This window comes from Oreochromis niloticus, linkage group LG1 (assembly GCF_001858045.2).
Source record: "Oreochromis niloticus isolate F11D_XX linkage group LG1, O_niloticus_UMD_NMBU, whole genome shotgun sequence".
NCBI lineage: Eukaryota > Metazoa > Chordata > Actinopteri > Cichliformes > Cichlidae > Oreochromis > Oreochromis niloticus.
This window is the reverse complement of record NC_031965.2, coordinates 24,784,705-24,797,867: the sequence shown is the minus strand read 5'-3', so window position 1 is coordinate 24,797,867 and position 13,163 is coordinate 24,784,705. Positions and strand designations below refer to the sequence as shown.

General features: G+C 38.2%; 1 protein-coding gene across 2 annotated transcripts in view; it reads left to right on the top strand.

Annotated features, from left to right (window-relative positions):
* The window catches only part of LOC100698036 (CUB and sushi domain-containing protein 1), a 414,635-nt gene that overhangs the window by 147,180 nt on the left and 254,292 nt on the right, over positions 1-13,163 (top strand). For both annotated transcript variants that reach the window (XM_019359325.2, XM_019359321.2), the window contains exon 3: positions 2,316-2,428. In XM_019359325.2, coding sequence (XP_019214870.1) covers positions 2,316-2,428 — 113 coding nt within the window. The remainder of the gene's footprint in view (positions 1-2,315; positions 2,429-13,163) is intronic.

Here is a 13,163-nt window from a genome sequence, read left to right as displayed (position 1 = left end):
TGGATGGAATCTTCAGAGTGTGAGAGGCAGAAAAAAATGTTTTTTTTTCTTTAACCTTCTACTGACTGCAGAGTTTTCACTCTATAGGCAACATTTATAACCATTTGGAGAGCAACTTCTTTGGCACTCATGATTATTAAACCAGGTGCATACAAATTACTGTTTTTCTTTCATAAACCGTTTCTTGAGAGTAGTGCTGAGTGAAATTTCTCACTATTTTTTCACTATAGTTACACAGAGTCCAATTGCTGTGGTAACCAATAGATGCTTAACTAAAAGGTTTGAACAACTGACAAAGATTCATTAGAAATTAATCATTCTAATTAATAGATTTGAATTTTTCCTCTCTTTGATTGGTGGATGTGTTTTCACAGCCTGTCTCTCTCAGACAAGTATTTGAATGTGATTATAATACCTGGCCCAAAATAGACCTGCACACATCCAAACCAATTTTTCCATCTGTGTGTCAGTATCCCTGGCTGTCTGTATTTTTGAGTATGGATATACGGTGCCGGGAAACGCAGACACATTTATTTTCAGTCAGTCATCTGAAGTCAAGATCAGGTCACACTAGAGTTTAAAAGCAAATCATCACAGCTTCAAGTATGTAAGCTGACATTCACAGTTTAAACCTGCTCTTCTATTCACACACAAACGTAATAGTGGATTAAAAAAAAAAAAACCTTCACAGTGACTAACAGAAGAGGACTAGATTTTCAAACATTTGGTCACTCTGACTTGGGATTTTCAAAATAAATACACTTATAGGAAATAAACTGGACTCTTTAAAGTGTTACTTTTTTTTTTTAAAGTCACTAAATATCAAATGTTTTAATGCAATGACATTGTCAAAATATAAGAGCCCCTAATTAGTTTCAGAATTTCAGATGTTTGAAGTGATCAGAATTTAAAAATAAACTTAATCCATGATTTATATAAGTGCCGCAGACGGTTCTGTGGCAGGCAGGATTTGGAGCCAAAGGCAGGACTCAGAAGCAAGGCGGCTTTATTGCTGAATTCTAACATAATACAAAATAATGCAGCTGCAGACACAAGACAACTTCTACAATCTTCTAGGAGGCAAAACTGCGAGGGAGAACATGACCAAGAACAGAAGCAAAATGAGGGTATAAGTACAAAAATGGAGATCAGGGCAGAGTGGATACACCTGAGGAAACACATCTGAGCTGATACTAACCAATGAGACAAGGGGAGGAAAAACTGAACCTAGCTCACGCAAGACAAGGGTCTATCAAGATAAAACAGAAAGTAATAAATACTGGGACCAGGACTTAGACATACTAACATGACAGAACAAAACGGAGACTGAGGGACCAGAACAACACGGGAGCATGAGAGCGGAGTCAGAAAGGGATACGAACACAGAGAAGAGACTAGGACAGACTGGATATGAATGGAAACAAATATCATCATCAGAAAAGCATAGAAAAAAACCTCAAAAGCACGAGGGAACAATAAAATACTTCAAAGAATGAGATATAGAACAGGAACATACATCAAATCCCAAAAGAAATGAATCATGAGTCCACAACAAAAACTCAAAATGCTGGGTCAAAAACCCAGGACATGACAATAGTTTTTTTTTTCTTCATTTTTTTACCCTATTATTATCAACAGCTATTTGCCCCTAGCTTTTTTCCTCTGTAGTCTTGTCTTTCACACTCTCCAGACGGGGCATAGTTTAGTGGGTTTTTTTTATTGCTGCTTAAAATTGCTTTGGCCAAAAATGTGTGTAGGAAAAACCCTGCATACTTCCTACACTGATTTTGTTCGTTTCCTTTCAGTCACATATATTTATATTAACCCTGTAAAGAAGAATCTACAGGCATCCAGATAATGCTAAGCTTATATCACCTCAACTGGCTCTTTCATTATGATGAAGCAGTAGTTATATTCAGAACGTACCATCCAAGATTAAAAGATCAAAGATAGTCTTTTATTTTGACCACCAAACTGTTCCAGTGAAGCGTATCCAGTCCGCAGTCCCATGTCTGTACTCATGACATGATCAGTTATCATAGCGGCTCTTTTGCTCTGTTGCGGATTCAGAGATTTTGTGGGATAAAGCCACAAACTACAAATTGCATTTCTTCAATGTCAGAGAAAAAGACAGGCAAATAGGAGCTCATGAAGGGACCTCGTTTCAGCAGGAACCTTTATTGTTTTATTCTTAATGATGACATCAACATAGTCATGTACTTACAGCTCCATGTTTCAGGTTTCAGGCCTCATTATTAGTTTCCAGAAATGGGCTGTCTTGCTGTTTCAATAATTTACTTTTTCCTCTTTTGCAGGTTGTCAGGATTCATGCTGCCCTCCCCTGTAGTCAGCAGTGGATCCATATTGGCCTTGTGGTTTACCACAGATTTTGCTGTGAGTGCACAGGGTTTCAAAGCTGTGTATGAAGGTAAGAAAATGTGTCATTGTGTTCATGTGTACGAGTGGTCACTGTGATAAGCCTTTCGGAGATAACAGTGATAAATTGGAACCTGCAAATTGTTGGTATGGTGCTGAAAATGTATTGTACTGTAAGATTTTCAAGAGGAAAGAGTGTGTGAAAACCCTTATTGTTATACACCGTAGTTACAGGTCCTGTAGCTTGTGTGTGTGCTGAGACTTTGATCATACTGAATGTAATGCTTAACACTTTGTTTGCTGTTGTTTTTGTTTAGAGGTTTTTCTGTTTTATCAGTGATTATTCAAACATCTTATCAGTGATGACCTGGTGTTTTGGATCAGAAAGCAGAGCAGGAGAAATTATTTGTTTTTTTGTTAGTTTTCATATTTTTGTTGGAGTCAGTCAGGTGTAGCTGTTTGTAGCTTGAGAAATCAGGCAAGCAAACTCAGTTGATCAAGCACTTATAAGCATCCAACAAATTTGTGTACGATTAAGGTGAAGCTCCATAGATTAGCTATTTTGATTTATGGGAATAACTGTTCATTTTCATAGTTCTGCATGACCGAACCTGGGCTTGCAGCCCAGAGTTGTTGTTTTGGCCATCAGTCGATTAGTTGGAACTACTTAAGTACACCATACATTATATGTATACAAATACTATATCCACGCATTCATTTTTCTGTATTGTGATTTCTACAATAAGAGTTGAATGTTCAGTTTCGATGTGTCTTTTGTGTGTGTGTGTGTTTTGTACACAAGACTGTTCCATGTCTGCGTGCCTGGTACGACACAAATCCTTAGCCCGACCTTTGGAAGATGTGCATACACACATGGAGTGCACACTTAAACACATGCACATTTGTGTAACAGTTCATCTATGAATGATGAACTTTAAATATCAAAGACTAACTCAAGAGACAGGATCTTCACACTGACTCCGGTGTGTGAGTGCATGTTTGTTTCACGTAAATGTTACTCTCTGTGCACATCTTTTTTTTTTGCAGTGTGTCTGTGTGTGTTTCTAGATGTGTCCCATTCATGTGTTCATGTATATTGAAAGCAAACCCTTTCTTGCCTTTGTTCCTTTTCCCATCTGCAGGGACCCTTAAGTGTGTTTATAGCCTCAGGATTGATTGCTAGTGCGTTTTTGTGAGACTGTGTGTAAATCCAAGCAAACCATGGTATTTATAAATAGTTTGGGTTGTTCTGTCTATAGTTGGGATTGTCTGTCATGTGACCTATCTATATCTGTACAGTATATGCAAGCACTAGTACTGAACACGTGATTTTTTTCAGCCTGTGCATTGATGCAGAGCCTCATGCTCTGTTCAAATAATACATTTACGTTCCTCCGGATTTTAGCAATGAAAAAGCAGAAAGATGAACAAAATATATATGAAAGGGGCAGCTAGCTTGCATTAGGTGTAATAATTTATTTGTTTCACAATTTCACTCTCTTTTGGTTTCCTGACAGCATAAGCAGACAAATATCGAAATTATAATTGTTTTGGGGGAGCAATGGGAGCAGGACAGAAACAAAAAATGACCACAATAGCTGCAAATCATGCTAACAGTTACAAAAATATCAAAAAGAAAAAGCATAGTAAAAATTGGATTTTATAGATATATATATCTCAGAAGATCCAGAGATTTTGAGCCAAGTTACTGAAAGACAACATGAAAGGCAAAGTAAATACTAATATAATGTGTTAAAAGATCAGGTATTAATCTGTTCCATTTCTTAAACTGCCTGACAATTTCAGAAAGAACTGAGGGAGTGCTGCTGACACTATAACTTAACTACAAAAGTTGAGAGAGATTCAAATGCTCTAGTCATCTCGTATCAAAACCTTTAATATGAATGTGGCCATGGCTTTTTGACATGCATAACAGAAAAACACTTCTCAGCTGTGTCATCGAGAACTTCACTTTAAAGCTTGGCATAAAAAATATAAAAACCGTCTCTGCTTCTGTGACCAATTAGGCTAAATCCAAATCCACAATTATATTTAGTTTTAAGATATTTCAGTATTGTTTGATTTCTTCTAATTCATTAAGATAGTGGGACCAACTAAACTGTTCGGATTCAGATTTGAAGGGTGAACGTGATGTTAGGACTGTGCATTTAACGGTTAAGCCATGTGAATATACAGACTACATTGTCAATGTATAAAAAATAAAAACAAAAAAAATGTCAATTTGAATATTATTCCAAAAAAATTCTAAGAATGTGTCACAAAGACAGGAACTTGAATTCATAACCATTTAGTATCTATTGTCACTCCTTGGGACTTCTATGGGGGGACTGCATGATCACAGTGAGACTGTTAGACTGACTGGAAGTAATGGTCTTCCTGATCTGAACCCAAGTATTGATTTGGTATTAGACTTCAGGGCTCATCTCAGTTTGTCTATAACAAACACCATGTTTGAGCATAAGTATACTTGGCACGAGGACACCCTAGGTTTTAACTGCATCATCAGATCTTTGCCTATGTCTTTGACACTTAAGTAAAAAGTGGAGCTGAGCTGTTAACTTATCAGCACCTGATGGTGAGTTGGATTACTTGTAGCAAAGGTGCACTCAGAGCATCTAGCAAAAACCCTATTTGCCAGGGATCTTCAACTCCTAACTAAGCTTCGGCAGCACTCCAAAACAGGATTGGGAACATCAAGTCTGAGTGGATAATTTTTTCCACCTTCATTGTTGCCATGTCATGTCAACAATACCAGAAACAAATGTTGCTGGCCAGAGTTGTCACACTGAAGAAGCTGTCCTATCAAGTTTATTTGGCTCGTGGGACCCTACAGACAGCTAATAGGCACCAGAGGACAAAGCAGAGCATGACTCTGACAGTGACTGATTGAAAAACATGGGTGTGTGTAGTTAAGAGGGGCTGTGAAACAAGACTTTCTGTTGACCTCGAAGTGATTCTGACACCCTGTCGGACGACTCTGGAGGTAGAAGCAACTTTCTGCCTACACTGTGTTTGGTTTGGATGAGGTGCTTCTGACTTCAACTGGGGATATAATCAAGCTGTGAAAGGGATACTCAGTAGGGTTAGAGATCTCCTCAATTTGACAGACATGCCTTCGGTAGAACGCACAGTCTGCGGATGAGGGGATGACTCGGTCATTCAAGTAGTTAAACAAAAAAAGTCTCTGGTGGCTGCACCCCTTGGAAGGATGACATTCACCTGATTCCCCTTAAGGATGTCGTGGGGCCATTCTGGTTGACACTCATTTTGCAACATTGTCTGGAAGTTGGGGACAGTGCCCTTGGATTCATGAAAATATGTGTTCTCAGTCCTCAGCAAATCTTTCACTATCCTTTATCAGATTGCCTCCCTGTCTCTCTTTTCCCATGACATTCTCTTCTACATTACTTAAGAGTTTTTTTGCACCTCTTCATTTAAACTGAATCACACTAGAATAGAATCCATTTTTTTCTACTGCCGTTAACAACCAGTCTCTGTCTGTATATGCCCCTGTCTCTGCTCACATAGCCAATTCACTTAACAAATCTCTCAGTTCTATCCTTTTATTAAAGGAGACCAAATTGAACTATAAGTCTGAGCACATAGCTTACTGATAAGACCCCAGTCACCTAAGAGAGGGATAGATAGAGTGAGAGGAGAAAGAAGGGGGGGGGGGGGGGTTGGGGGGGTGGGTGCTGTCAAATAAAGCTATAAGTGGTGAAAAAGCAAGCCTTACTGATAAAAAAGCAGGTTTGCATACCAACTCTGCAAGGCACGATAATCATCAATTAATTTCCCCTGAAGCAGAAAGAGAAAGAGGGGAAAGAAAAATGCAGAGAAAGACGTAAATGCAGAATCTGAAAGAGAGAGAGAGAGGTGTAGAGATAGATAACCAGGAAGATGGGGGAAGAGTGGATAAACAGAAGGGTGGTATTCATATCTGTCTATATTTCTCATTTGTTGACTTCACGACACAACATAATACCAGAAGATCAACATCCAAAATGAGATCACGATCATTGTGGCTTTAAAAGAAAAACAGAAGACACGACTGGAAGAAGGAAAAAAATGAGAAGTGCTTCACTCATCTTTTATTAACAGTCATGATGCTATGATGGCGTTTGGGGGGTCCTGAATTTAGAATTTTTGTCACATGCAATTCTCCCGTCTCCCTCGCCATCACCTCCATCTGTTTCCCCTAGAAAATAGCAGTCATAAAATCATTTGAAATATTTATGTGCTCTTACAGCTGCTTCATCAGGAGTTAGACCTGTAGCCTCAGCTATGGAAACTATATGGATTTTGACGTGTGTGTCCAATAGCACTCTCTTTTCACAATTCTACTTATTTTTGATTTCTTGGTGCACATTCCTGTTTGAGCTGGGTGCAAAATGCTGAAAGTTATAAATAGTTAAACTTTTAGTAAAAGGCTGCCTCGCCTCAAATAAGTTCGCAATTGTCACTTAGCAACAAGGAGCACTACCAGCACTTCCCCCGAGCATTTGTTAAGTGCTGCTACCTGTAAGAAGAAACCCAGTGGATACAAAGCCTTACTTTTGCATTCAGAAAGTAAATGAACTGTTTGTTGTTGTTTTCTATTGTGAGTGTAGCTGAAGTGCTTTTTACCCACCCATATGATATGCCAATCTATTTCTTTTGTTTTAAAACAATATAATAGAAATTCAAAGCGATGACAGACCTTTATTTTTTCTTATCAAATACATTAACAGCTGTAAATGGTTTAGCATACCCTCATTGCAATGGTGCTCTCAAGGGGCAGCAGAATAATGCAGTACAGTGCACTCCAAAAACTGCTCAGAAAGAGCCCAAGGCAGCGACTTATCCTCCAAACAACTCTCACTCCAATTTGATCGATGATTCGCAGCAAGCACGATTCCACAGACGTCCCACTTTATGTCCCACAGGTACGAAATAAGTAAATGCTTAGTTTTCTGGACATTTTTAGCTTTTCCTAAAAAGATTATTTAACCATTAAGACAAAACAGAAAACTCCGGTTCAAAGTCTTAATTAATGTCGTACACTATACCGCTTTACACTAACACGTACAAACGTGCCCACACTCACAAAGAAAGAGCCTGAGTGTACTTTTTTTTTCTTTGTATTCCCTAAGCTAGCTGCAGAGTTTCTCCTCCTGTTGAGGGACTTCTGTGAAGAAAAAAAATGACCTGGAAACTGTTAAAAGGGGCTTTGCACTTTAAAGACACACACACACTTCCCTATGGCATCACTAGGCATAGGCATCACTCTGGTAAAGCAACAGAGTGAAGACAAGAATGTGTGAATGCGGATCAGGGAAGTAAAAGAAGACCGCTTGCTTGTGTGTGTACACGTTCAGGCACATGTGTTACTGCTGGTCATGAGTATTTTTGTTGTTGTTGTGGTAATATCCACCGTGTCATTATCTGTATGTTATTATGAGGTGTCACTTTTACACCGCATTACAACATGTAATGTGTGTGTACCCATGCCTGAATGTGTGTGTATCTGTAAAATTGCAGGAAGTTCATCCCCCTTGGTGTTGGCATTTCCACTCTCTCTCTCTCTCTCCCTCTGTCTGTCTGTGGTGTAGACTGGTGTAGAATCCATTAGGAACACTTCTAGGAGCTTCCAAATCTTGCTGACTTGATGCAAGGCTTTGCACAGACTGTGGCAAGAGCCCTGTAGCCACCATCCATTGGACGAGATGCAAAAAGATCGCAGCCTCCTGCTTGGGGATTTTGGGTCCTTACTCATGATGTTACACATAAGAAAGATTTATTCATCTAGAGTTTTTTCCGATGCCTCTAGCCAGATAGTTTTCATAGTGGAGCCTTTATTTCACAGAGTTTCGCCGTACTAAATCTCAGAGGGTTGCAAATAGCCATTGCAGAAAATTGCACTATTGTAGAAGGAGTTGTGGCATAATATGAATACAAAATACGGTGTGTTGGCAGACAAAAATATTATTTAGAGGAGTGGTCTTCAAATCTAAGTTTTATGGATAGTAGTTTATAATGAAGGCATATGAGCCTCTATGTTTATCTTAAATATGTCTTGTGCAGCTTTTTACCTTAATTTCACCATACATTCACTTATTCAACATTAATTCAGTCACACTGTTTACCTCAACAGCTAAATAACTTATTTTATTTTTTTAAATTAGGTATGTAGTTATTTGTTTTTTCTGCTTACTACTATCCTCAGACTCACTGATCCCTTTAACAGCAGGGTTTAGTAAGCCTCAAAGTGCTCCTGCTGTTTGCATTAAAGTTAGTAACACTGGAAATGTACTGGACAAAAATAGTGGGCTTCATGGGGATTTAACTGATTCATTGATTTTATAATATTTCCCTCCAGCTATTGTTGTAGTCAGAGAAAGTTTACCTCTATAGAGACATTAGAAAGAGAAATCAATCATTACAGATGCCATTAATAAGTTCAAATAGTATAGTTATTCTATTGAACGAACCTCCTGTGGAGGAAATTGTGCTTACAGCTTGCAAATAAAAAACAAAAGACTCGGAACATTAAAAACATAGGTGCAGCCCTAGTCTTTGTTAGGAGGGAATTTATGTGAACTGTTACAGTTCATGAAATCAAAGTTTCTTTCTTTAATGAGATAAACTAGTGAGAGAAAAAAAGGAACACAACTACATTATTCTCATAGATCCAAAGAGCCTGCTCTATCTCATGTTGCACTTTAAAATCCATTTTCTACCTTCCTTTATTTACAGCTTACCACCAATCGACTGGATCCAGCTGGATCTTCAGAGATTACCACACGCACCAGTGATTCCTAAAAATATCTCACATCACACTTGCCATTATGCTGTGGAGGCTGTCTGGATAATTCAGTCAGCGCTATTTCTTCTAAACACCATAACTGCCGAGATAAACTGACTGTGTTCTATATTTAGCATTTATAGATTCCCGATAATTACTGTTTTCACTAGGTCGTAGAACTATTGGCGAAGGCAATAGAAACTTGGTCGATTTGAATGAATGTTAAATTCTAAACAAGCCTTAGTCATTCCAAAGGAACATGAATTCATTAGGATTCCCTTTTTGATGAACTTGCTGAGGAAAGCGGTTGAATACATACCAGTGTAACTGTATAAAATATTGGCAGCATGAAATGGAAATTAGTGAGATTACTGAGACTCAATTGATGTTTATGTGACTATCCCTTAATAAGATGTTATAAAGTAAAGCTCCTCCACCCTCCACCCCCAAACATATGTCTTCATATCTTAAATGAACGGCAGCAGGAAACTAAGTGACTAAAAGTTATTCATACAAAAACTCAAATGTCACTTCCTTCCCTTCTGAATAATGATTTATTTAGGCGTGAAATCAGTGATTATATTACGACTGACATTTACTGCATTTCACTGTTACCAATGCATAGCCTATTTTTTTCTTCATATCGACCTGTTATCCCTTGCTCCTATCAGTATCTGTGTGCCCTTCATTGAGAATAATAGGCTTGCGTGTTTCGTCTAAGCCAATGGATTCAGCAGGGAAGCTTCTTAGAGCAAACACAGCAAATCATTAAAGGAAGGAAAGACTACTGGTGTATTTGTCAACTCGGACAGTCAGGTGCTGCTACACATTTGTGTATCTGTGTGCTCAGAAGAGGTGAAGAGAGTGAAAGAGTGAGAGAGGAAAGAGAGAAGCAGTCCGATACACCATTAACCCATATTGACTGAAACACCATAGGAAGCTCTTCACTGTGGGAGTGGTTCATATAACGCTGTTGGTACTGACGCCAGCTTTAGTCTGAGACATCGATCGAAGCAGCAATGTCAACTGTCCTGCTGTGTGTGTGTGTGTGTGTGTGTCTGTGTGTGGCCATGGCGGTGTAACGCAGAAGTGTTCGTGGGTAATATCACCGTCATCAAATCATGTTGTCAGAGCCAAGAACCCCTGTCTCACACACTCTCCCACACAGAGACACACACACACACTTTTAGTGAGTGTTGTGATTGTGTAATCAAGTTACCACAACATATTTGAGTCAATATAACATTGCTTGAACTTAGCACCCTTTATCTGGCGTGTATGTACTGGTTTTATTTGATGTTTTATTGAGCTTATCTTGAGCTGTTAAACATGTCAGACCACATACACAGAAAGTTATATGTACGTTTAGATTTGAGACCTCTGCACAAAAATTCACTGCCGGTTGCTGAGTTCAGTTCCACTGACAAATATTTCAGTCACAATCCCTTAACTTATCTCTCAACTACTAATCTGTACACTTCATGTTTTTGCATACAGGTAAGCCTTTTAATTAAAGTGTTTTTTCGGCAAATATTCAGCTGGTGCCCAAACCTAATGTCTAAGGCTGTGGTCACTCAGGCCTAGAGATCTATTTAGGTTGCTGGGGGAAAATGACTATTCCTCAACTGACTGCAAGAGGTTGCACTAAACTCCTGGTAACCACTGGTTGCTAGGGAAGAATTTGCATTCCCTGACTGGTTAGCAAATAGGGGTTTTCTGGTAGGTTGCTGTCACTAGGTAAAATTGGTTTCAAAGAGGTATACAGTGCTGCACCTTGTGATTGCTTTGATAGCTGGCAGATTGCTGCGGTTGCCTGGATTTTGTATAGAAAACAATAACTTGCCTTCAGACACTCACCAGCTGTTTACTAAGCGGTAGGAAAACTGTGTGGACTGGGTTGGAAAGGAGACCATTCACATTTTGAAACGTGCTTGATTCAGTTGTAAGGCATAGCTTTTACTTAAAAGAAGAATATTCTCTGTTTCCAATTTCAAAGGAGAAATCAGAGGAGAAATTATTATTAAGCAAGTAAAGAATGGTCACGCAAGCAACTAACTTTGCATTTGTCAATTGATTTTATTTGGAAATCTCTTTATTAGCTAATTCAAATTTCACCAGTGGATCCTTATGTTTGTGTTTTCCCTGGTAATGTTTATTTGGAAACACCTGCTTTATAATGTAGCTTGGAACTGTTCAATTCTCTGCAGAAATTAGATTTATTTAATAAAAATCAACCATATGAAAACTTTATTTTTTGTTTATGTCTGTCTTGTGTGACAGTTACGTGTCAGAGAAGAAACCAGTGTTTTAGTCTTATAACCAGAAAAGGGCACTGGACAGCTTTAGCCTAAAAAGGTGCTGAAATTGGTTCAATCTTGTTTTCGGGCTTAAAGGACTTGCTGGGATCCATCAAATGATATTGTGTTGAAATCAAGATACTGTTTTTCATTCCTGGCCAATTGGAGTTTGAAGCAGGTGCAGTGATTCAGCATGGCATTCTAGTGGCACCACTGGTGCCATTGTAAACCAAGCCATAATCCTGGGGGCTGTCCCACTTAGACTGATGTGATGCCTGGCATTAAACACATTATTAATTAATGCAGATGATATGAGGCCACAGCTGCTTTAGTGGTCTTGATTTTCTTGTTAAATATTCTACTAGAAAGGATGTTTTCAAAGTCACACACATACTGTAATAACATATGACACTGAAACTGGCCATAACACAATTTGAGCATTGCTTACCCTTTAACTGACCCCATACTTAATGATGCATTCACTGAACTTTAAACATTTGGAAATTTATAAAGTACATGATTCATAATAACATGACTTAAGGCCCCCCATGTTTAGATTTTCTTATCTCATGTTCCACCAGTTACAATTCAGTGCAATTCCAATGCTCTGTAATAGCCTAATGTGAATTGAGGGGCAGAGATAAAAGGTTTCTTTAGCATTTTCATATCTGTTCGCCCCTTTTTATCCTCTCTGTTTCTCTCTCTGATGATAAGCGGAGCTTATAACATCTGTGTTAAAATCTTCGAGACAGAAAGTGCTCGCTTACTGTCATTTTAGCTACGCTCTCTCTCCGACTCTCAGTCATGCTTTCAATTCCTCTCTGGCTTCCACTGTCTGAGTTTCTAACTCTGGCTCTGTCTCACACCTTAAATCTTTAACACATCAGTGCCATCCAAAGGAAAATGGGAAGATTATAATCAAATTCTGGTTGTGGCTTTTAAAATTGTTCCAGTGAATATCTATATAAAATTTTGATCATTTGGTTGTCTCTCTCCTACACAAATGGACTCTTTGTCAGATTTATGTTTTTCAAAGTTCCCATTAAGACATAACAGAAATAGATAAGAGATGTTTTTAGATGTTATTTTCATTCCAACAATATCATATAAGGTGCACTAGCCTTTCTCTTAAAATGGGGAATCTTTCTGATACATTTTTGATACATGAGTATATTTGAATACAGGTTCATTAAAATCTCTAATATAGGTGTTTGTAGATCATTGTTCCCATCATAGCAAAATATTAAATAGGTCTGTGAAATGGTATCATACCTAGAGAAGTAAAGAAGACAAGACAAACGAGAACTGTGCTACCAGGTTAGTTAAAAAATGCTATTTATTTTTCGTCAGCACCAGACATGCATCGATTTAATGTCATTATGAATAATTGATTAATGTTCTGTCTTAGCAAAATACATTTTTATCCACGTGCATTGCTCATTAATAATGCATAAACCCAGTTACTTGTTTATTATGTACACATAGTGAGAACTGAAACAGTCAAGTGCAGCGATTCTGCTATTCTGCTGTTGCTTTTTTTAAAAACTGTGATATGTTGATTCTCTTGATTCTACTTCACTGACCGTTTGAAGAATAGAGTTTGCAGTGCTATTGTACTTTATCATATGAATATACAGACAGATATGTTAAGGAAACTGTCTGGGGAATGCAGTGCCAAAAAGAAA